General features: G+C 41.1%; 1 protein-coding gene across 1 annotated transcript in view; it reads right to left on the reverse strand.

Moving 5' to 3' along the window:
• The window catches only part of TPPP (tubulin polymerization promoting protein), a 59704-nt gene extending 39428 nt beyond the window's left edge, over positions 1–20276 (reverse strand). Inside the window, exons 1-2 of the mRNA XM_082295125.1 lie at positions 20195–20276; positions 7093–7323 (exon numbers count right to left, since the gene is read on the reverse strand). Of these exons, the coding sequence (XP_082151251.1) occupies positions 7093–7319 (227 nt within the window). The 5' untranslated portion in view covers positions 7320–7323; positions 20195–20276. The remainder of the gene's footprint in view (positions 1–7092; positions 7324–20194) is intronic.
• Between the last annotated feature and the right edge of the window lie 5856 nt (positions 20277–26132).

Below are 26132 nucleotides of genomic sequence, written 5' to 3' on the forward strand. Positions count from 1 at the left end.
CCCCAGACCCCAAGGTCCTCTCCAGAACACATTCTGTAAACCAAGATAGAACCATCCAGGGGAAGGTTCCTTGGGGAGGGGGGGCTCACTTGAACCTCTCATTGGGGAATCTTTGATAGATATACTAATTAGTAAAGCCTATAATGTTATACCCAATGTTGGGGGAGACACACGGAAGAAGAGAGACACAGAGACACAGGGAAAGACTCAGTGGGGTGCATCTCTGTGCATATGACCTGGACGTGTACACCTAAGGATCCTTAAGAATAAATACCAAGGTAAAATCCCTTTTCCCCTTCTAACCGTGTATGCCTCTTGATTTTAAGACCAAGAAAAGGCATCAAGAGAAACCTCGTGGATAGGTATTTGTTTTGAATGAGCTCAGATGTCAAAGTACTAGTCCTTTCAAAACAATAAGAAAGCAAGAAGCATCATACTTGTTCAATACAAAGAAAAGACAACAATTATATTACAGTTGACAAATGAGGAAAGCATGTACTCATTCTTGCCGAGAGTTTTCTTGTCAGCTTCTCAGAGCAAACATTACCTATTTCAAGTCTTGCAGCCATGGTGAAGTACTGCTGCATTAAGGCCCAGCTGTTCTCAGGTGGAAGCACTCCTGCAGAGACCTGACTGATCCAGGCTGTGGGAATTAGGCTAAACAGCCAAGCATGCAAGACAGCAAGGACAGAGAACGGGTGGGTCTGCTCAAAAGTCAGGGAACAATAAAGTGTGTTGTGAATATTCTCCATGGGAACAAAACCTTCCTTTCTCAAAAAGATGGAGGAGAGTTTTCTGGCCTTTATAATACATGGCTTCCTCAGCAACAAGAAAACATGTCAAAGCAACATCAAGAACTACTAACGGAATTTCAGAAGACAATTATTCTGTCACTATATCTTTTACCAAGAATATTTTAGAGGGTGGGGAGTAAGGTATATTTACAAAGCTTCTGTAGCTAAACTCATCTTCAATAACAATCCAGTATAGAACTGCAAAAATTTGTTTAAAATTTAACACATAGTAACATCAAAACAAACAAATGTTTCCATGGAGATGACTACCTAAATAAATGCTCACAACGGATCCAAGGGCTGACGTCACCCAGGCCTGCCTGCAACCATAGTAACATGCCAGTGTAAACAGAAATATTTTTATTTTTCTATCTAATAGTGTCATAGAATTAGCAGTTTTATGGCAGTGCTTAAAACATATTCTTGCAATGCTCAGTGGTAACACTTCTAAAATAAGAGCAGAGGTATTTATATCAGGGCTATTACTATTACCATGTTAACTACATACAACAAGTGGAGTATGTGTATGGCATAGCTAACATATCAAATTTCCCAGAGCAGTTGTTGACCCCCAATAAACAAAGAAATTTAGAGTTCCTAAGGCAACATGCTGGAATGCTGGTCAGAGCTCAGTAGCATCTATTATTCTTGGGTGTTCTGCTTTCCTTAATACAAAAATCCTGAAGTTCTTAGACTGTTGTGTCTCACCATCTTGCTGGAATAAGAATGCAGCCACATGTTACTTTTCATACCAAGTGCAGAACCTTTCAGTGCCCTTCTCCTCTGTCACCAATGACCTTGCTTTCTCCAAGGCAACAAGATTCACTAAATCCATACTTGCACTCTGCAAGCACAATACAAGACACACAGCTGACAAACTTTTGGAACTCCAGAAGAGTACCAGAAAAGAAACAGTTAATGAAGAAATTTTCCAAGAAAGCAGGCAAGTGTTTCAGCTACTGAAAAGATACCCATGGAATTCCCACTGTCATGAAGAACATCCATCTTCAAATGCTATTGCATGTCTGCATATTGTATGTCCCTAAATTCAGTAGGCCCGGCATTGCATTATCACTTTTCATTAAAAAAATATAAAAGAAAGATATCTATATAAGGTTCAGATAGTATGTGAAAAATTAATGCTTTGAATGATCTAGTATTACTAAGATATTTATATTAAACCCCTATATTTTTGCAGAAACCTGAGCTACAGGGAAATATCATAACAAAAAAAGTTGGAGTACTAGTTTTGGTCCTGTCACAAATACTTCAGACAAAGTAATTAAGAAGCCTTCTATTGCCATAGAACATGACTGTGACTTTTCTTTGTCTTCAAGTATGGCAGCGAATTTATGGACCAGTTAAAAAAATTACTTCCCATGAAGTATTTTCAGGCTTGTTTTTAACAATCATATGAGCCATTTTTTCTGAGAAGAGGTTGCTCCATTTTCGCCATTTACAGAGAAAAAGTTTTCCTGGTACCAGTTAGCAGAAGGGATTTTTATATAACTTTAAGCTAGCTTTGAAATTAAAATTTACCCTACAACCAGTGTTACTGTTTTATGTAGTCCAAAAAGCATACAAAGAAAGGAGTACATCATCTCAGGTGTTGACCATGAAACTACAAAAAAGAAAGCTTACTGCATAATACCTTTACAGTTATGTACACCTCTGTTGGCTTTGCTGCATTTTTTTAACAGATGTCATCCCATAAGATATGGTAGAACTTTGTAATTCACTCTTCACAATTTCTTCTGCTCTTCCAGGTGCAGGATGCATGGAAAGTTAATGACATTTTAAGAGATGGCTTTATTGCATGCCTGATAACCTAAAAATAAGGAAAGTTTACTCTTCTACTTATTATAGAAACTGCAGTCTATTCCAGCTGTATTAGAACAATCCAAATATTTGGCAAAAATGCAGGTGTTTTTACTTTGCTCTCTAGGGATGCAAATCATAAATATTCATACATGCAGCTACTCTCATAAGCAGGCTTTAGCTTTTCATTTCAAGTAATTCCACTGTGAAATTCTTTGCTGTCTCATTTCTTGTATTTTCTGAGCTGACAATTTTAAAAAACATAAACTTATATTACAGTCCACCAAACTGGAAGGACTTGTGGGACCCTATAAATTACTGTTAAACAGGAATACTGGGGGGGGGGGGGGGGCGGGGAGGGGGGGAAGATCACCCAATTTACATATTTTCTTACCAAAGAACACAATTATAGCAATAATTCTTTCATGTCTACTACTGCAGATTCTTTGCATTAGACTATTCCTTCTTCTTATCCTCAAGCACATATAAATGCTGTGCTCACAAGAAGGCCTTCAGTAGAACTTTTATGCAAGATAAACAGACAAATTACGTTTATGTCTGACCTGACATCCTCACGCATTCTGCACTTTTTTTCTTATTTGTAACAAAGGCTCAATGGAATTTCTTCAACCTTTGTAACAACATTAAACTTAACTTTAAATGAACTAATGAACTGAAAGACAGAACTAACTCTGAAAGACAGACACATGGGTCCCAGCTTTGAAGAAGTATCACAGACTATTTAAAACTTTCAGATGGTTTGGCAGAGGTGGAGAGGGAATGTTAAGTCTACAAAAATGTTCATTACTTTAGAGATAAAATCTCTCCTGGAGCAGAGAAAGTTGCCAATCGGTGAATAGAACATTATCTTTCAGTAGCTCTTAGATAAACATATCTCTTATTAATTTTCCTTGTTACTTTACCCTATCAGCAACGTTTAGTTCCTACTTATTTTGCCAGTATCTGTAGCAGAATAATAAATGAAGCCTGGGAAAGTTAGCAAGACAACAAATGTGGGCTTTATACATAGTAACTCATAAATCCAAAGAGCATTTCTACTAGATTAATTATTTTCTAGTGTCTGAACAACATGTGCCATTGTCATAAACTCTAAGTATAGCTTGCTGGAAAACAACCCTGCTAAGTACAGTGGCTTCCCAGTAACAGAATCAACAGAAAATACGTTTGGAAATTCTAACACAATGCTAGATGGCAATTGGAGTTGAGAATGACAAACACTTTTTCTTATGTTTGTTGTTCCCTGGCTAGCCTACAACTGCTAAAATCCACCAGCCCCATCCCATTGAACCATCACTGCGGCTCACCATCAGAATCCCGGCTGAGGGTAATCCTTTGAGACACACTTCAGCTTAAGAGCCCAAAACCAAGAGTGAAGCACAGAGCCTCCTGGTAACCATAAGCAGAATTCTTTTTGAGGCATGGAAACTGCACTTTGCACTTTTGGGGGGAGTTGGAGATTCTTTCATAGTGTTTAAGGTTTTACATTTAACACAGAGGGGGAAAAACCTGGTCTCTCAAAAAATCGTAAAGCTCTGCTTGGAAAAAGCTGCTTGTAAAATAAAAATGAGTTTATTATGTGAGCATGCCTGCTTTGATGCACTACCAAAACTATCATTATCCTTGAGCTTAGGGTTAAATATGAAGTAAAAGAGAAAGCAAGGAAAAACAGCTGTCTGAACATGCTTGAGAATGCCTGTATACTCAGCTTATGCTTAACCCTCCTAAGTTAAAGCATATTACTAACACAAGTTCCTACAGCCATTAGATCTTTCCTTTTTAAAACCTAAAATACTGTATGTGAAATGAATGTGATCTAGACTAAAAAGAATTGCTGACACATGCACTCAAGAATAAAAATGTAAAAAAACCACAAAACCCCAACAGTTAAGAAAATGTGGAAGTATACCTACTGAAAGCATACACTTGAAAAATACAGATCCTCCTAATAAAGATAGCAGATCTCAGCTATTGTAGGTTGTCCCATATGCCATTTAAGCAATACAATTTAAAAATAAAATCATTTTAAAAGGGAAGAATATATAAAATACATGTTATATGTACATGTAGAGGTGAGAAATGAACAAAAAGTTAATAAACAATTAAAACTAAGATACTTTTGCATTTGATGCAGTTACTACTAAGCTATTAAACACTATTGTGCTGGTTTTGGCTGGGGTAGAGTTCATTTTCTTCACAGTGGCTGGTATGGGGCTGTTTTGGATTTCTGCTGAGCACAGGGTTGATAATTAAGAGATGTTTTTGTTATTGCTGAGCAGGACTTGCACAGAGCCAAGGCCTTTTCTGCTTTCCATACTGCCACACTGGCAAGGAATGTGGGGGTGCTTGGAAGGCTGGGAGGAGACACAGCCAGGACAGGTGATCCCAGCTGACCAGAGGGATATTCCAGACCACAGGACATCATGCTCAGGGTATAAAGTGTGGGGAAGAAGGAGGAAGGGGGGAACATTTGGAGTGATGGTGTTCGTGTTCCCAACTTGTTACACGTGATGGGGCCCTGCTCTCCTGGGGATGGCTGAACACCTACCTGCCCATGGGAAGAAGTGAATTAATTCATTGTTTTGCTTTGCTTGTGTGCATGGCTTTTGCTTTTCCTATTAAACTGTATACATCTCAAACCATGAGGTTTCCAGCTTTTACTCTAAATTCTCTCCCCAGTGCTGCTGATGGGGGAGTGAATGAGTGGCTGCGTGGGGCTTGGCTGCTGGCTGGGGTTAAACCAGGACAACTGGATAGAGGAAAAGATGGCATGCCTCTTCTGAGAGAAATGACAACACTTAACAGAGGTTACAGGAGCAAGGTCTGAGGAACTACTGAGCTAGCCCTCCCCCACCAGAGACAAAGACAAGAACCCCCAAGCTGGGAGTGCTCAACAGCAGCAAGGGGATATGCTGACATTCCCCGGGAGCCTCAGGTACCCACCACCTCACAATTCACTCCTGCGGAACAGGACTAGATTCCTTCTGCCCCAACAGTCACCAAACGTGATACTTCTTTATATCTGCTAACACTGCACATCTGTTTATGTCATATCATGGGATTGTCCTATCACTAAAGAGCCCAGAAACTGATATGAAAAAGTAGCACTAAGATTGTATTTATCTACAGGAAATAATAAAACAAAATTTTAAGCTGATGAAAGTCAAAGAAAATTTGAAAATATAACAGATCAAGAAAGAAACAAAACCCCACAGCCTAAACATCCATTTCAAATAAGCCAGTTCTCTGATGGTATATCTAACTCCATCAACACAACTTTCAAGAAAACACAAGTAGGGACTGATACAAGGACAAGAGGGTGGGAGTGTGCATATGTAGTGTTTTCATTTATCTAGATAAGATCCCCAAGGAACAAAAAAACAAAGAAATCAATCAAGTAAGGTCATTCTAACTATGTATGTCACACTGGACAGTTTCAAGATTAAAGGTCTTTACTTCTCTGCCTTTCTCCACTTTGATGCAGTCTAAAGGGTCAGTGCTTGTAGCAAGATTTTCCAATTACCTTGTAAGCAATGCAGCTTGCATCTTCTCCCAGCATAACACCACAACAGTTGACTGCACAAGCCAAATAAGTGTTCCTACAAGCTACAATTAAGGGACTCCTTTAAAAATAATGTTTCTCAACACAATGAGGTGGGAAACAATTTAAACAGTTACAGTGGTAATAAAAAGCAGAAAAAACCAAGATTATCATATCAGATGCCAGGGGAATAGGAAAGGTGAAAATAATCCAATTCTACACATAAAGCAAAATAAAAAAAAATTATTTGGGGCTTCATACAAAATATGCCGTAACAGATTAATTCCTTGTTAACATCTTTCCTTTAATATCTTCTCTTAGATTTGACGAGTTTCTAAGCCTGCCTATGTTTTCAACTGTGGAGGAAGTTTCACTAAAGCTCCAGTCTGGTCACAAAAATAAGATCAGACCACCAAGACAATTCTAATTCATCACAGCCATGGGTCACCATGCCATATTCACCAGCAGTTTGGCATGGCCCTACACTTCGAACCTGAGCTGGTGTTGTGATGAATATCGTGACTGTTGTTAGAATACTGACTTTTAGTACGTATCCCACCTTAGCCTCAGTCCTCTGAGGCCAAACTTTGGCAAGATCTTCCTGACTTCATTCAGGTATCTTTCAGGAAACAGTGACAGCACTTACTGCAGTTTATTGGAATAGCCTGCATTTGTCCTGATCACACTATACCTCTTTTTACAGTATAACACCTGTGAAACCGAAGTCAATTTAAGATAGCAGGTCAGAAGCTGAAAGCTGTATCTTCAGACCAAGGAACAAAATTTTGTAAAGGAACAAGAAAGAGATCGATTTTGACAAAGAGTGTCACACAACATCTGTAAGCAACAGAAGGTAAATTTATATAGTGTCTACAAAACATGGTGGGGGGAACAATGAAATTATGGCTAAAATGAACTTACTTGATTTTACTGAAGACAATGTCAACATCTGTGGTTGTCACATTCTTCCCATCTATGATATGACAGTCCTTACACAGCTTTGACCAGTTCTTCCCATGCATTTCTTTTCCTGTGGCTCTTGTATCACCATGGACGGCAAATTTTCTAAAGGCCTCTTCCAGTGCACTTATTTCTCCTGCCGCAGCTCCCTCATGGGAGTTTGTTGGTTTGGCCGATTTGTCAGCCATTGTGCTACAAAGAAAAGGAGGGCAAACTTATTACATTAATGTGCACTAGATTACTTTCTGTTCATCTACATGCTATAGTTCATGTCACAACTTATGAAGAACAAATGGTCTATAAAGTTAGTGAGAACTCACTGGCCTCCACCATCAAACATCAGTCTAAACACAGAACTATATAACTCTGCCCATCTAGGAAAAAATTCTAGTACATTAAAAAAAAAAAGAAAAAGGTAGGCCAAGAAACTAGGGACACAACGACACAAAACTAGTTTCACCATCATACATCAGCCATCAAAAGAACACTTAGTATTTGCTTCCTTTCTTTTTTTCTTAAATGCAATCACCACAGTCACTCTGTTGATTTGAATAGAATTAAGTCCTTTACACTGTAGGCATTACTACGTACTTGTATTTCTGAAGAAAAAATAAACATTCCTTTATTTTCTGGACTTTGGCTTTTTAATTATTTTTATTTTACTGAAAAGCTAAGTATTTTTGAAATGCAGTAAAAATATTAATGTTAGGGCTGGCAAGTACAAGACAAGTCTCATTATCAAGACCATTTATTTCTCAAGTTTATGTGCAAAGAATTGTAGCTGTGGAATTCATTTGGAATGAACACATCCATGATGTAGGAATACTGAGAAGGGATGTCATTACTGCAGACAAGAACTTTCAGACTACTCCAAGTACATATAGTGTACGTTCGCCTTTCAAATGAAACCTTAAACTGAGCAACAGAATACTATTTTCAGGTGTCTTCATAAAAAAAAAAACCAAAAAAACCCCTAAAGTGCCAGAAGATGTCACAGAAACCTTTGCCTTCTGCCCACACACTCCTGGCGTGGCAGAAGCAAGAGGCACTAGAAAGCCTAGGCACAGGGTACGCTGTCTGCCTGCCCCAACATCTGCATAAAGACTGTTGCCACAGTCACATCAGTGGTGCTACTACAGATTTTAACCCATAAAGAGATGCTTCAGGTATCAGAAATCTGGCAAGTGCTAGATAAGTTCTGGAAAGCCCATCATACTTACCTGGCCTTTCTTCTAAAGTCCCAGCTGTATGTGGGATGTGATTAACATACGCAGATATTGGTAGGTATTTCTAGTTAAGGTTTTATTTCCTCATCAGATAGGAAGTTCTTTGGCCTTATATACTGTACATCAGTACAAACACCTCAGGAAGGGAATGGGTTCTAAAATTCTACCTCTTCCTATATTGCTTAAATGCTGTCACTCAACCAACCATGACATACCATTTCCTGCACACTGTAACAGAAATAACCTATAGCTACTTGCTATGCAGCAGTTATTGTTAAGCTTTTTGATTAGAAAGAATATTTTAATTAAAAACATACTAAAAGGACTTTTGTCCTTCACACTTGAGCAAACACAGCATGGCCAAAGCACTTCTGCCTATTCTGGAAACATTTAAGTAAATGCTTAAATCCCTTGTTATATCTTAAGCCTGGGGGTCCTTCCATTTTGTTTACACAGTCAGCAGAAGTTTTGGCCAACAAACCAAAATGCTAAATTAAAATTAATACGGCAGAAATGTACTAACTGTAGCCTGAGAACTGTATGTGCCCCTATGAAATAAAAAGAGAAGCAGAGAGGGGAAAAAAGAGTTTGAAAATGTCAAGTTCATAAATAAGTTTAAAAAGTAACCAATTCCCATTTTTATTTCCTTTGCATCCTGCCTACTATCTAAAGAAGAGGAATTTTACCTCAAAAAACTTATCTGAAAGCATCCCAACACTGAAACTCCAAAACAAAAAGCATGCACAGTAAATTGTAAGCTACTACACACATTACAGATGCATACATTTTTACCAAAGTATGTCTAGATCAAATCTTCTGTTTCATCAGGCTACATTCTTTTGCTACCAAAACAGTAGTAAAAGAACATAAGAAAAAACCAAAAAATACTATAGACACAACATATATAAAAGAGTATTTCATTAAAAATCAGATCATGAAGATCTATGATGTACCTCTACATTCAAGGAAGCTTGACTTCCAAAAACAGAAGTCTCTTCCAAGCTTGTTCCATTTCAAATCAACTGAAGCTGGAATATAGATCCAGAAATTTTCCAAGATAATACTAACTGGCTAGAGAAAGAGTACAGATCAGCGAAAAACAAAGTCTGTGTAGGATATTAAAAACCGAAGTTACCTTTGTATACATGCAACAGGACAGAAAAGCATGGAAATTTGCCATGGTAAGGTATGTACGGTTTGCGTCATTTTGTAATTTTATCTTGCGGCAAATAAACTTTCCAAGAAATTTTCAGGGATAGCTCCTTCTTGCTCTTAGCAATTCTCTTAAGAAGCTATACTCAGGGTGAATATCTTTAAAAGATACAACAATAGCACAGTTTACAAGCTATAAACAAGAAAACATCTGTGCCACTCTGTCTCATCTGAAATTGGAAAATATAACCACGTGCCTACATTTTTAAGTATCTCCTGAACAAAATCTTCCTTAGCCAGTGTCAGTGCCTTGCTGGCCAATTTTGCTTAATGCTTTGTTGCCTATAACCATAACCCAACTTTGCACAGCACAGCAGAATAGTGTTTTACTGTCTTGTAGAGTCTTTAGTATGATAGCTGTATCAATTGGAAGTATTTTTAACTTGCTTTCAGTAGCTAATAAATTAAGACTTTATAAATTTGCTATAAGAAAAATGCTCAAAGGAACGTATTTGGCCTTCAGAAAGATAGTTCCAGACTTATTTCTCTCACTCATTAATAAATGAACTTTGTATTGGGATGTTTTGAGTACTTCTGGATCAGGCAGAACAGACACTACAGAAAAGGATTTAGTTTTGAATGGTGAAATCTGGTACGCAAAGAAGACTTATTTCAAATAAATCCTCGCCATCTAAAGCAGAAAGTCAAGGAGAGATTAAAACCAGGGCTCTGTGGTGGTTGCCAAATATTATCATGGACACTCCTTGTTGAATCATAATTACAGTTTACCTGTTAAAATCCTATGTAATAGCATGAAATGTATTAAAAAGAAGCTACCTGGATTTATGAAAAAATTACCTAGTCTCAATTTAAACTTTTCTTTCTTAACACTACAAACAACACAGTGTGAAGAGAACCGTATTAACATACTATAATTAGAAGGCAAAGAACTGCACCACACAGGATATGAAATCAAGACTTTTAATGGGGTCAGCTCCTTTAACTTTTTTTAGTGATTCGAGATAAGGAAGCAGATCGTGTCATGTGGAAGAAATGACCTCTCAAACAGAAATGAAGAACAACGTGTTTGACAAAAATTCAAGACCAAATGCTGTTTTGAGTCTTCCTTACTCTTTTTCCCTGGACAAAGAGATCAAAAGGTGCTTGGTAGATTCTGCTAGAAGTAAAGATTAGCAGTAATTTGGGGCATAGCAAGATGATAGATGAAAGAGACAAAAGAAAGTGATTACTCTAGAATACCAAATCTAAAACTCAGTAAAACAAAATTAAGCTGCTGTTTAAAAGCACGAGCTGTGTAGATGCTGACTACCGCAATTACAGCTGACCAAAGAAATGCCTTTCATCACCATCCAAGAAGTTTAATGTGTACACAATCAGATAACACCAATTTCCAGAACCAGCAGAAAGAAGTAAGGTGGGACTAGACACCAATACCACCCTCTCCAAATACTGCATGCTCCAACCAAGCAGGTCCACACCACCAAAAGCAGCCAGATAAGAAAGAGGTATAAGCAGATGCTAGAGTATAGGAAGTTTGTGAAGGAACAACTGTCCCCCACAAAAGATGAAGTTTCAGAAACCCACAGAATACTTGTTAGGTGTTGTGTTACGAACTGCTACAGTCTGTGTCCTTTAGCAACACAAAAAAAAACCAGTTCTTGTCCCTCCCCTCACTCTGCAGTAGGTAAATAATACAGCACATTATATAGAGATTAAGCCCGGGATCAAACTAACTCATGTTAACTGATGTTAATCACTGACATCACAACTATCTTACGCTAAATAGACTGAAAGTGCAGATCTGTGTTCTCAGCACATGACTAACCCATTAGAAAAAGTTTTCTAGTATCATCGAACTTCCTTTTAGCCAGACTAGAATATATACTCATCTGCAGACAGACTGCAGACAGACAGCTGGGTGACCTCCACTAGATAAAGCCATTTATTAACCTGGATTCTTCCATAAAAGATGGGACAAGAAGTTACTGTTTCTGTGAATTTCACTTGTCAATTTTCTAAAGCTGTGTGAATACCCAAAGCCTCAGTACTGACCAACTGCCAACTCTACTGAATATTTACATTAATTTACACTCTTTAACTTATCAACACCCTCTCCAGGTGTCAACAAATTGCAGGAATTCTGGTACAGCTTTGATTTAGATTTGTGGGAATTGCTCCTAGAAGTAATCCATCTCTCAGCAGCTAGGAAGACTTACTAAAATCCAGAGTATTTTTTCCAACAATTTCAGAAGCTTATGCAACTCTTTGAATATGCACGTATCCTACCAGGTCAGAATTCATCACAGTACCTTGCCTGCCCTGTCCCTGACAACTAATTCATGGCTTATTTGCTCAGCAGAAAGCTTAGTATTTCTAACACAGTTACCATTGCTGCCATACCACAGATAGAGAAACCAAAGGAGAGGGATGAGGAAACATGTCTCCTCTGCTGCCAGTATTCATAACATCATGAGGACCCTGGGACCCATATTCTACACTACTTTAATTATTAAGGTCACATAAAACAGATACATGAGTGTAATGACTACTCTAAGAACCAGCGTTCTCTGGCTCGATAAAGGAAACATATTCTCACCAACTACAAATCTATTTAAGCCACTTTAGGATCTCCACACCAAAAAAGTGTTTTCTGGGGAAAAAAAAAAAAAAAATCTGTATCTATATCTGTATATATATCAGCAGGATACAAAAATCTGAATGCCTATTTTTTTGGGCTATACCACATACTTTTTCATCTGCTTTGTATAACCTCTAATTGCTTTCATTTCCAGCAAGTTTTAAACAGTGTTAAAAAACAGTTTTAATGGAAGTCACCTCACAACATTAACTGCCGTGGATGAATATGAGTGCAACTGTCTAAGACAGAACAACAGACTAGAACACTACAGCATTATTACAGCCTCAGATACATCCATGTTAATGGAAAAGACAGTGTATTTTAAAACTCTTCATTCTTTAGAATACTTATCAACCAAGAATTCACTAAAATGAGGTCAAAAGCCTAGTGTGAACCAAGGGAAACTTCCAATTCACATTTTAACAGCAGAATCATTCAAGGATCAAGCGGACCTCTGACTGCTAAGATTGATGAATTTGCAGAAAAGATTCAACAGCACAATGGCACAGTTGCGATGCAATAATGGTACCACTAGTGTCTCCTCTTTCCTGTAACACTCACCTTTGCACAGGCCAGCCTTATTTCGCAGGTGTAATACCTTGCTCCCATGCAACCCCCAACACGACAACAGAAGACCCCAAAGTTATGTTTACACGGAGCATCAAGGCTACCATCTAGCTAACAACCAAAGTCTGCAGTGTAAATTCCTCTGGCTCCTACAACCTAAAATGCACTATCTGCTCAGGCTCTCAATCTCAGCCCTGATACCTCCCTAATTTCTTAATCCTTTCTACCATATGCTCCAGATGACTAGTTTTATACGTTAAGTGTTACCTGTGTTTTACCTTCCATTCTGCTCATTTTTCCTGCCCATCAAGTGTTCGTAAGCATGCAAGTGCTTAGGATGCAACTTCTATCAGAATCTGTTTCTGCACTGTTGGTAAAACTTACTCAGTGCACCACAAATAGCTGTCATCCAAAATTTCTTAAGACCTTCTAGCCAATCCAAGCAAAAAAGAAAGCAACTTCTCAATGAGCACAGGAGGTGTTATTTTTATGAGTTAATTTAATTCATAATGAATTATGAAGCAGTGCAAGGCATTTGAATTTCTCTGACTGCCTCTGGTTTGTTTTAGCACTTGATCCATCTTCCCCTTGTTACAAAAACTTCACAAAATTGCAATGAAAGGGAAGTCTCATTTATTTTGTCTGTAATCATTTATGCCAAATAAAAACAGGAGAGACAAAGTACAGCAGATGGAATCTTTTTCCCACATTTTTGCATAAATATTCAAGCTTAGGGAAGGATAAACACATGGAGAAATGCAACATCTTCCTAATAAAAAGCAATGCCTTAGACTGCTCTTAAAGCTTCCCTCAAGCTTCCTTCACAGCTACGTGTAGGAACAAGAGTTAAAGCATTTCTCTTCAGAGATCTGCTCTGGTTATATTTCTCCACACGTGATGCGGAAGTGAATGACAGCCATCCATTTTCCCTAGCAGAGAAGACAAATGAGCAGAGACCACTGCAAAACAAGCAAAGCTAACAACTTTATCTACAGTTAAACCCATCTTTACCTAAAGAAAATTAAATCCTTTTGCAGGCTTTATGAGGAACTGCATGGCTGAACCTCAAGCTCTCTTAACAATATATGTGAATTTAGCACTATGGACAAGGGCAAGGCTGGCCAGATCATGCAGATACATTCAGACTTTCAGCAGGACACACACAGAGTAACAGAAAAGGTGCCTACTTAAACTGTTCAATGTTTCTTCTCAGCAAAACAGTATTTCAGACTGTGAACATATGCCATCACATATGCCATTAAAGGCTCTAACTTAGAAAACACATTATCAAGCACAGAGATTACTTTGACTCCTGACAAATTATTGTTACTGTTGTATTTCTAAAAACTATTGCTATTCAGCTAGTTACTTCTACAGTATCACTTACACACAAAACTAAGTTTAGTTCTTAGTAAATTACATTCCTCCATTTTAAAGAACCACTTCATAAATATCACCTCTTTATATAAACAAAGCACTTGTACACAGACACACAAACTTTTATCAGTAACGGTTTTAATACAACTTATTTCTTTTAAAAAACATGTTCTCCTGACTTTAAAGTATACAAAAATTCTCTATCTAGCTAACTCTTAACTAGCTCTACAATATCCTGTAATACCACCATGTCACTTACACAAGGTTTTAACTATGAAGGTAAAAGCATAAATAAGACATCCACAACATATACATGTACTGGTGAACTCTTATTATGTTGGGTTTTCTTCATTATGCCACTACTCCACTCGGGAGTTCCACTTTCTAAGTACGTATCCTAAAGCTCTGCCGGGCTGCTGTCAGTGGTAGATGAATAATCTGGACACAAACATTCTGCAATTTCACACACAGGCAAGGATACAAGCCAGTGTCTAGAACCGCCTTCACAGGAGAAAGAGAATATGACACCAACTAAGGCACAACAAAAGAGGAGACTCAACTGTTTAGATGAGGTATTTTTTTTCATGGTGTATCAAAAAAAGACTTGGGAATCACAGATCCTAAAAGAGTGGAAGACAACAGCTGCTCTTCACAGTAGTTAGTCATACAATTAATTTACAGCTCCAAATAACATGCTGGGCCTGTCATCACTTTAGGATTAGTTGACTACAGGTTCCACTACAACTGTAGAGCTTGCTTAGCCTCATTTCTTCACACACTGTACATTGTATCCTCCCACCACCTCCACCCAGCCCGGACTCTACCCTGAACTTCACAGAATCCTTTAAAAATATTTCTGGAAAAGCCATAAGTAATGAAGATCCACTCCATGAAACAGGATCAGAGACTGTACAGAAAGATCACTTCAAACTCCAGTAAGATGGGGCACTTTGAGTTCCACCCATAAGTAAAAGTATCTAGAGAACCATACTGATGTTACTGACAGGGACAGAATTAGATCTAAGAAAAACTGAGCTAACAGAGACTTGAAAGCACTGTAAGATTTAGTAGTCACAAAGCACCACCTCTGATCAAAGAAATGAAGATGATATAAGAGATGCAAAATCATGAGACAAAAAGTTTTATCATAAGACATGTTACAAAGTACATTGGCGGAATTCTTGAGAGATCCAAATAGCTCTGTAGGAGAAACTGAATCACCTACTAAATGGCTCTTTACTGTCAAAGATATCAAAAAACTCAACAGTTGAAAATTCAGGCTACACCAGTGCAAATCAGAAACATGACTTTCTTATGAAGAGACAATCAACCATGCCAGGTACTAAAGGTAACTTCCAAGAATAGCTGAAAATTCTTTACTTCCTCATGTCTGCATATTAGGCTGCCTTAAATACAGAAGATAAATTTAGTCAAGAATCTCTGAAACACAGACTTTTACCAAACGTAGCTTACTGCTCTTGGGTACCTAACTCAATATAACTAATACATGAATCAGATTAGGTGGTCTAAAGATCCCTTCTGTTCTTAAAATCTGCTACTTCACTGTTATCTGAATCCCCGAAAATAAACCAACCTTTAAGTACAGATTTTTGGCAACCACCCACAGCCTGGTACAAAATAAGAAGGGAAATACATCGTTTGCTAAATCAGTAAGTTCTTTCACATCTATAAGCTCCTCTAAGATGAAATATTTGGGTACGAGTCCTTTCAAGACTCAAATCAGAAGAGACAGGCCAAAACAGGTCTGTTTTTAAAATAAACAGTGTCATCAACAATGAAAAAATAATTTTGTGAGCAAGAACTCTTAGCACTTTCACTACTACTGCAAGAATTTTCTTAGCATTGATCCAATAAAACTCCATTTAAGAATCTGAACTAGGACTGCAACCCTCAGAGATTCAAGCAAAAACTGTTATATCATTGATTTTTTTTATTTCAAGTTTCTCTGTGCTCGTTTTGTCAAATGCTCCCAATACATGAACATTGACACAGAAGCGTATTCCTGAGATTACCCAAACTGAGCAAGAATTAACTTCATATGATTATTTAGAACAGTTACACTGCAGATTCTTTATTATCTTTTCATCAGCCACATAATGCATTGAACCTTTGAGCTGTACATTCTTGGTTCCCAACTCTTGGGTTTCTATCCAGGACAAGGTAAACTCATACCACAAACTCAGGACACTGAGGCAGGAGAAGGGTGAGGAGGAAAAGAGGGAACCTTAAGACAACTAGCAAAAGTAAGAGTCTAAGCTTCTCTACAGCTGCCTCAGAGTCCTGACAGAGTTAAGAATCCCTCTTAGCAGCAGCAAAGTGAATTGGCCACCCACCACACATAACTAACAATAAAGAAAAACTTCCCATCTGTTTTGATGGGACATACCACTGCAAGCCAAGAAAACTGAGAGTAGCACAGAATCCGTCTGTTCTGCTCTGTCAGCACTTGAGATAAACACCCACTCAGGAAGAGTGTCCTGAAACCTGAGCAGGATATGCATACTTGTCCTGTAACACATGTACAGTCCCTGGGTACTTAAAGACCATACTTATATAGGGGTATTTTACCAGTAACATCCTTTCAATGCACAGTTCTCTTCAGCACTATTCCAAAGTATCCCAACAACCAGGTTACAATGAAATGGGAAGTTCTTGCAGCACTCCTATGTATGGGCAATTTGGGATCAGCAGAGTGATGCATTCATTCAGAAATGTCTCTCAGCTGAAGGTGTAGTTGTTATTATGTATTTCAGGGGGTCTAGGCACATGAGTGGGATGAGATGAAGAAAGAACTAGAACAGCTTATAGAAAACACTGAGGAAAAGGAAAAACATTATTTTTTCCTGTACAACCGGAATCTGAAATGAAACTCCATTTCAAAATTCTAAATTACCTTAAATTTTAAAAACTGTAAAAATTAGGTAGTCTGAAGAAAAAATTTTTCATATTGGGTTGATGTCGATTTTTTTTACCTTAATCTTCAGCATTTAGTCAAGTTAGATACATTTCAAAATCCCCCAAACCCAAACCATCCGTATGTCCCAAGGATAACCCTCAGAGAAAAGCGGGAGTCTTACATAAAGTTCTACAATCCCCTTTGCTCTTACACATGAGAACAAGAAAGTACACAGCGGGATAATGCACACACATACCAATGCATCCTTCTTAACATCAGCTTGATTCCCCTTCTGCACCACTCTTCTCCACCACTTACAGTTCCTTGTTCCTTATTTTGGACCATAATATTTAGGGGGCCATGCCCAAGTTTTTGTTCCATTATATTGGACACAATACATTAGTAAAGGTCCCTGACCACAGCTCCCAGACACTACGGCAATACAAACAGTAAGCAAATACTTCCTTTCAACTTACTGGCAGAGGCTTCTAAAAGCTCTTATGCCCACAGTAGTCATGCCAGTACAGCAGAGAAACAGGAGGTGTGGAAATTATACCCCTGCACTTAATTTCAGTTACACACAGCATAAAAATGGTTTCAGGGGGAGGCAAAAACAAACTTTGTTGCTTGCTGAAGAGACTCCATTCCATTTATGCAAGCCTGCAAGCAGTATCCATGTACAAATAAAAAGGACATGAGATCACTGAGTGACTGACTATGCCACAGAATGACTGTTCTTGTTGTAATATATGAAATATATATATAATAATATATAAATATAGAGAGATAGAGGCTTGTGAGTATGGTCACATCCTCACACTGGAGACTTACATAATTTAAGTATGTAAAGCAAGAAAATTATCTGATACTGTCTTCATTCGTATCTTAGCTTATCATCTGAGAGCAAGTTACCAAGGTTAAATACTGCATGGCTTATTCTCTGAAGCCCTATGAGATATATTGAGTACAATTAATTGTTTCTATCTATAATGAGAATACCCTTAACATAAATTGACATAACTGACTGCCTCACTCCTTCAAAGAGCCTTATTTTATTTTTTCAAATTATGCTTAATATACAAGAAGTAAAAATAGCTTCTACCACACAGATGCCTCCAGAAAGTAACTGGAATAAATACATCTACCATAAAAATTAAATTAAAAGACATTATTTCTCACCACAGTCAAGCCACAGATTACAAATGACACAGAAACGACTACTTGGTGGATGTATATTTCCATTTATAAATATCTTTTCTTAGATTTACAAGGGTCAACTGCAAGCACTGCAGGAGATTCCTATGTGAACTTTATCTGCAATTTGATCCTTGCATGGCATGCCCTCTAAGCATTACACTGTACTATAATTTAATACTGGACATACACTTCAGCAGTTACAAATGACAGACTATTTAAATGCATGTAACTGTGACACAGAGATGTACAAAGGTATTCAAAACAGCATTTTAGTTTGGACTGGGGAGATGAAAGGTTGAGTTGGGAAAGGGTCTCTAAAAACATAAAGAAGTGGCTCATCACTAAAGGATTAGAAAAATGGTCATTGCCATTTTAAAAATAAATTGTCCAGTTTTGATAAACAGTGATGCTATTTTAAGCCTAGGACTATAAAAGTATATCGGCATCTCTTTGGTTTTCCTCAAAATTTTCACAGCACTAGAAGAAAAAAAAAAAAACAAACCTTAATGTTTTATTATCATGCTAACCCTTTCCAGCCGTCTAAAGCATGCTATTTAATGATGCTAGCTGAAAAAACAGTGGGAAGGCTCAATAAAAGACAGCCTCACATCATGTGTTTCATTTCAGGCTAGGGCTTGGGTTTGCTCCTCCTCTTCTTTTCAAATAAACATGAGCAGTTATGCAACCCTCTGTAAAATCCGAAAAAATTTGTCTCCTCCCAAACCTGCCCATGAAGAGCCTGCAAAACATAAACAGGGAATCTGGTTGTCAGCAGCATCTCCTACATGATTCGAAGCTGTCAGCGTTTAAGATGCTATTCACATGTGTGTTCAGCACCTTGTACTCAACTTCCCCTTGGAAAAATTTCACCAGCGTACAACAGCTTTTACCCAGGACCGCAGAAATATTTGCAACCGCTGGTAATCTGACGAAGGAGAGGCAGGGGAGGCGCGCAGGCAGGGGATGTATTTATTTTCAAACGAGCTTGCCGGGGTCACAAATTAATTCACATGATTTGTCTCGTCCTTGTTTTCCACCCCAGAGCACTTGGCTGTTTACCTACGGGTATTACCCTGCAGGCGCTAAATAGGCTCCCACACCTGATGCTGGTTTAGTGGAGGACGCTATACAGGAGCGGCTCTCGAAGACGAAGCCCCTCCAGCTACCACTCCGGGATTTAAAGGGAAAAAAAAAAAAAGAAAAGGAAACGGCAAATCGCCTCTCCCCATGGGTCTCCATAAAAGGGGACAGCTGCCTCTACGTGAGCGCATGAAGCAGCAGTAGCTGGGGCGGCCGAGGCTTTGTTGTTGAGTGCGGAGCAGTCGGTGTGTGCGCGCAAGGTGGCTCCTTCCCAGCGCCTCCGGGAGACGCCCGCGGGGGCAGCGCGGGGCTCACCAGCCGCTCGTAGCCAGCCTCCAGCATCGCCCAGCCACAGACCTGATGCCACCGGGAGCCGGGAAGCCGCCCCGGGTCCCACGCTGGCTGCGGCCGCGCGTTCCCCCTCGATGGCGACCAGGGGATGCGGCTTCGGAGCCCATCCCCATGGCAGGCAAAGGTGCGCAGTTCTGCACTGAGCCCCGCTCCCCGCCGGCCCCTTGCCCCCGGTTCGCGGAGGGACGAAGGAGAAGCGCAAAACATCGGGAGGACAGCACGGAGGTGAACCCCAAGGAGGGATGCGGAGCCGCCGCCCGCAGCGCCCCGCGGGAGTTACATAACGACGACGGCGACCGCGCCGGGCTGGGCTCGGGCGTCCCTCCGGTGGGGGCGGGCACCGGGAGGTGGCACCGGGGCCGGCAGACCCCCGGCAGCGCCGCCAGCGTCCCCTCCTCTCGCGCCTTCGATAACCGACCGGCGATCGATTAGCGGCGCGATGGGAAGGAGGTAGCAGGCACGGCACACGACACGCACCCCACCCACCCCCGGCGGAGCGGTGCTCGCCCGGCCCGGGAGCGGCGTCCGCGCACTCACCGCCGGCTGTGGAGGACGGCAGGTCTGGCTGCGCTGGCCGCGCTCCGTCCGGCGCGCTCGGGAGCAGCCGCGGGTGTCCGCAGCCGGCGCGGCCGTTGCAGCGGCACCGCCCCCCCCGCCCGGCCATTGGCGGGCTCGCGGCACCGCCCGCCCGCCGCGAGCGCCCATAGGCGGCGCGCGCCGTCCTTCCGGGGCCGCGCCCGCCCCCCGCGCGCTGGCTGAGGGGCGGCGGGGCGGCCGCCGCTGCCTTACATGGCCCGCTGGTGCGGCGCGCTCCCGCCGGCGCCGTTTCCCCCGTTATTCCCGTTATCCCCGTTTGCCCCGGCGCGCAGCGGCAGGTGCGCGGCGGCTGGTAGAGCCTCGCCTGGCTCGCGCATCCTGTGCCTCCCCTTTCCGATACACCCAGGGGTGCCAATGTCCTCTGTGTCCTGCCGCGCTATGGCAGGTTTGGGTCTGGATGGCCGCTCGGCTGTGCTTGAAGCTGGGGTTGTCGACGCAGATGAAAACCGTGTGAAAGACGGGGCTGTGTGGTGCAGCGGGCATTCCGTCAAAGCCTCAGCTTGCCTCTCGCCTGGAAGCAGCCTGAGGCCGGCACAGCGGAGAGGGGCAGCCACCAACCTAGTCTAGAGCAATCCCATCCAAAATCCTAGAGCACAGACACAGTCCAGGAGTCCGCAGGAATCTAGTGAGCCGTTGTGCACCCTCATTTGTGAATTTACAGCCTGAGTCCAATGACCCCGCAGAGCCTGGTGGACTGTAACTTGATTACTGCTGTAGTGGAATGAAGTTAAAACGATCTGCCTGCAGTCGTGAGGGAGGAGAGCAAAATGCTAATGTGCAATGGATTCTAAATTTTTCAAATACAAGAGATATGTGGCTAATTTTTTAATTGGTCATATACCTATACTTGCCTCAGGATGCAAAGTAGTTTACAAACTATTATACAATTATCTTATAATCTCTGATTTCAGTAACTTAAGGCAATTATTGAAATGACCCAGAATATCATTTAAAGGGCTTTAAAGGACCCTTCATGTTAGGATTGAGTTTGGCTGTACTACGAATGAAGGTTTTGTGGTAATGTAAGGCAAATGTGGTTGTAATCTCTCATAAGAGCACAAATCAAAGTCATCCACAAACACCTCCAAGTCCTTCTCCACAGGGCTCCTCCAAATCCCTCCATCCCCCAGCCTGTACGGGTACTCAGTAGTGAAACTAAACATGTGTTCTTGGTAGGCACAGATATACAAACTCATTTCTGCAGTACATGTGTGCATATACACACGTGGGCAGCTACACAGATCAATACAGCCAGAAACACTCAGCACTCACACAAGCACAAACAGCACCAATGGCTTCATCTTGTGGCCCTTTGGCTAATCAGGATGAAAGTCCATTATTAGGAAATGTATCCATATGTATAATGTGGATTCCTTCAGTTGCTGACCATAAATACTCAGTCTATCCCTGGATTCACAATGTACCCCACTGCTCTACCCTGGACATATGAGCTCCTAAGACTTGCAATCCCACAGTGGTTGCTTTTCACTTGTCACCCACAGACACACACCATGGATCTGCTGCTACCTGGATCCCCAATCTTCTCATCTGCTGTACGCTCACAAATGAGCCCCTCTCCAAGGGCTGGTAGAGACCTCCTCACTCACATGCACCAGGGTTCTCTCAGTAGCTGGGCTTAGACACGCAGTCCATCCAGTAACCAGCCGTGGATCCCAGGTCTCCCCAGTTGCTGGCATCTGAACACTATTCCCCAAATGCCACACTCCCATTCCAGCTGCTGGTACAGATTTCCTTGCACACAGCAGCACATAAATATGCACACTGTGGATCTCTCCTGGGCAAGCACCACCCAGTATCTTACACAGGCCCTCCTTCCAGCCCGGATCACTGTTGTCCCCAGCTTCCTCCCACACAAATACACACATACATGCAGTCTCTCCGCTGATCCTCAGATTTTACATCCTTTCCATCAGCTGGCAGAAACTTCTTGGTCCCTTTGGAAGTCACCTTCTCCAACTGCCTTACTCCCAGAGACATACTTCCTTCCCAAGCCTCTTAATCTCTTCTCCACATAGTTTGATTTGGTATTTGCACTCTCACTTGGTCCAACTGCTTGCACCACAGACACATACAACCCTTGATCCACAGCGCAGTTGTTGGTACTTGTTTTTACTCACTCCAGTCTCTTCAGTTGATGACTTTGCTGATTTGTAAGCCCTATAATCCCTTGTCTGATTTCAGTTTCTGACAGACATCCATACAATCACATCCACGCAGAACACAGTCCACTCATTCACAAAAATAGTTAGAAATGTAATTTAGGAAGAAGGCAGGACAGCAGGTGATGATCGGGTGTGGGTCATGGCCAGACAAACATTCTGCCCAGCAACCTGTTTACACATGGGCAACTGCTTTTGTCCCCTTAGCCTTCTATGACCCACTTTCTCCAAGCCATGATGAGCCCTCCCTTCCTCTGCCTTTGGTTTTGTCCCCTACACCAGTCAAAAGATGTTGTGTGCAATCCTAAGATTCCCTGAATGTCAGTGGAGGTTCAGACTTGATACCTGGAAACATTTCTTTACCAAGAGGATGGTCATACCCTGGAACAGGTCTTCTGTAGAGGTTGCTGATGCCCCATGCCTGTCAGTGTGTGAGGCATTTGGACAATGTCCTTAAAAACAAGGTTTAACTTTGGATCAGCCCTGTAGCAATCAGGCAGTTGGACTTGATGAACATTCTATTCTATTCTATTCTATTCTATTCTATTCTATTCTATTCTATTCCCCTGCATCCCACAGTGTGTGTTACACCCTCTGGACAGTAGCCCTGACTTCAACCCTTAAGTTTGTCTGGAGAGCCTTTCCAGACTCATGTGGTGTGTTTCAGACCTGGATGATGACTGTCAGTTCTCTTTTGTGACAATCCTGAGACTGGGGCAGGGAATCTTTTTTTCTGAGTTCCCCATAAGGATGAAGGTTCCCCTGCCTGATAGTGTTGTCCTGTGGCAAACTTAGAGTGTGGAGACAAGCTTTTTATCAAAGAACCTAACAACACATTATTTCTGGTCACACTTTGAAGACCCTATGTTCTCAGATGGAGAGAGTATTAGAGGTTAAATTTAGCAATTTAATTTAACTGAATTTAGTAATTTAGTTCCTAGTCCCAAAGTCATACTAATGAAAATGTGGCATCATGAAGGTTTGGCAAAGACAAATGAGTCACAAAAATAAATCAGTGATACCTCAGGGCATATATGGGCTGCCAACCTAATCCACATCAGCCTCATTTCCACTCTTCAGTTCACAGTCTACCAGGTACCTTCCTCTCCAGTGGCCATGATAGAGATGAGATAAAATGTTGGTTCCTTTATTTCAGTAAAGGTTCCTATTCTTTCAACTGTTGTTTGTTGTTCAAGATGCTTTTCTTTTACACCTCCCAAAGTAATTTTTAGAAAATTCTAGTATAAAATCACAAAAGCCCATTTTTGGATTATCTGTATTTCGGTTACATGACAAGGTTTTGGTAGCAAGCAGGCTACAGGGGTGTTTGCCGTGAGAAGACACCAGAAGCTGCCCCCGTGTTAGAAAGAGTCAGCTCCAGCTGGCTGACGGACCCGCTGCTGGCCAAAGCTGAGCCTGGTGGCAGCACGCAGTAATAGCGTATTTAACTAGGGGGAAAAAATGCTGCACAACAGCAGCAGATGGGCAAGAGAATGGTACAGACAACTATTCAGACCCCAAGGTCTGGAGGGGAAGAAGGAGCAGGAGGAGGTGCTCCAGGCACCAGAGGAGAGATTTCCCTGCAGCCTGTGGTGCAGCCCATGGTGAGGCAGCTGTGCCCCTGCAGCCCATGGAGCAGACATCCACCCCGCAGCCTGTGGAGGACCCTATGTTCAAGCAGGTGGATACTCCCTGAAGGAACCTGTGAACTGAAGAAGAAAAAGTCCATGCTGGATCTGGCCTGTGTGACCCCATGGAGAGGAGTCCATGATAGAGCATGTTTTCTGGCAGGACCTGTGACCCCATCTGGGGGTCATCTGGGGACACATACTGGAGCAGTCTATTCCTGAAGGACTGCACCCTGTAGAAAAGACCCACACTGGAGCAGTGTATGAAGAACTGCAGCCCATGGGAAGGACATGTGTTGTATAATTTTGTGAAAGACTGTCTCCCATGGGAGGTGCCCCATGCTGGGGGAAGAGTTTGAGGAGGAAGGAGTGTCAGAGACAAAGCATTATGAACTGACCTGAACCCCTGTTCCCCATCCCCCTGCACTGTTCAGGAGGAGGAGATAAAGAAGTCAAGAGTGAAGCTGAGCCTCAGAAGGAAGGACCAGTGGGAGGAATGTGTTTTAAGATTTGTTTTTATTTCATATTATTGTACTTCTGGTTGGCAATTAATTAAACTGATTTCCCCACACTGAGTCTCTTTTGCCCATGACGGTTATTACTGTGTCATATCCTTGCCCGTGTCTTGACCATGAGCCTTTTGACACATCTCCTGTTGAGGCAGGGAAGTGATAGTGGGATTGGTGGGCACCTTTGCAGGCTAGCCAAGGTCAACCCAACATATTATCACATTATCTTAATAAAAGTAATGTAACTTCGGGTTCATTGTAATCCTGTGTGGAAATTAACGTCTTCTGTATTTTAAAGCAAATTTGGCAGTTCTTTGCATTTATTTTCATTTTTAGCTCAATAATACTGTCATTGGGTGCTATGTGTGCCTTGGACATTTTTTCAAAAAATGAAATAATGTGAATGCCAACATGTATGTTGTGGATTTCTACAGTACACTTGTGTTACATAATACAATTACACTGTTATGATTAATTCCTGAGAGTTCCCAGAAGCCCTCTCTCATCCTTGCACAAAGAGTGATTTTTCTCAGTCCAGAAAAGAATCTATTCAGTTGTACACTGATGAGACAGTAGCGCTCTGCCACAGAACAAGGCCTTGCAGAAAATCCCAAGAGTAGTCCAACCCTTGATTATCTTGGTCTCCTCAGGAAGTCTATTCTCTCACAAGAGAAAAGACCCTTGACCACAACCTGGAGATCTCACTATCTTATCCTAAGATTAGCTGCATTTCCCCAGGAGGTTAGTACAGCTGTGTTTGTAGGCTGTTGCTGTGGATGAAGGATACCATCTTTTCTTCTAGGCACAGGCTGATTGTGTGGGTTCCCATGAGACCTGACCTGATGATTTTTTAGTGTGACCTAGCATTTTAAATTCTCTTTTGCTCTTCTAAACAGACTAAATGATTGATCAAATGTCATTGTCTCAGACACACTCTTGTTAAACACTCCCAAGCTACTGCAGCAGGAGTACATATCCTTAGGACCCAGGAATGGAGCAGAGTGCAGGCACTGCCTATACCCTGGGTCTCACTGGGACTTTCAGAATGCAAAATTCCTACAAGCTGCAGTTAAAGGATGAACTTTCTTGCCTCTGGTCTGATGGCAACAGATGTCTTTCTACAGAGAGTAGAAAACTTGCTCTACATTTTCCCTTTCCAGAGTTACACAGTAAGAAAAGCACAACCAGACTTCATGTTGAATTCAAGAATATTACTGATTTTAATTAAGACTACAAGAAACACACAAATCTATTCAAAATAAAACTGTACATATTTCCCACTTCATTCTCTCCATCAACTAACATGCCACTTCTTCTGCTTCAAGACAAAGTTTTGTGGGAGGAATGCAGATCTCTTTCCTGCATTTGACACAGCTTCTTTTCAAGCTTCTATACTTAGTGCCATTTCTGTTATTTCTATATCTATCCTCATATGAATTCTGTTCAAAGGGTTTTTTATTTTAAATTTTTTTTTTTTTGCTATTTCGTCCTTCCTTCCCTGGTTCTCCATAAGACAGAGAATTCTTTCCTGCTTAGACATCTCCTTTGCTAACATTAAGCC

Source organism: Coloeus monedula (genome assembly GCF_965178545.1).
Source record: "Coloeus monedula genome assembly, chromosome: 1".
NCBI lineage: Eukaryota > Metazoa > Chordata > Aves > Passeriformes > Corvidae > Coloeus > Coloeus monedula.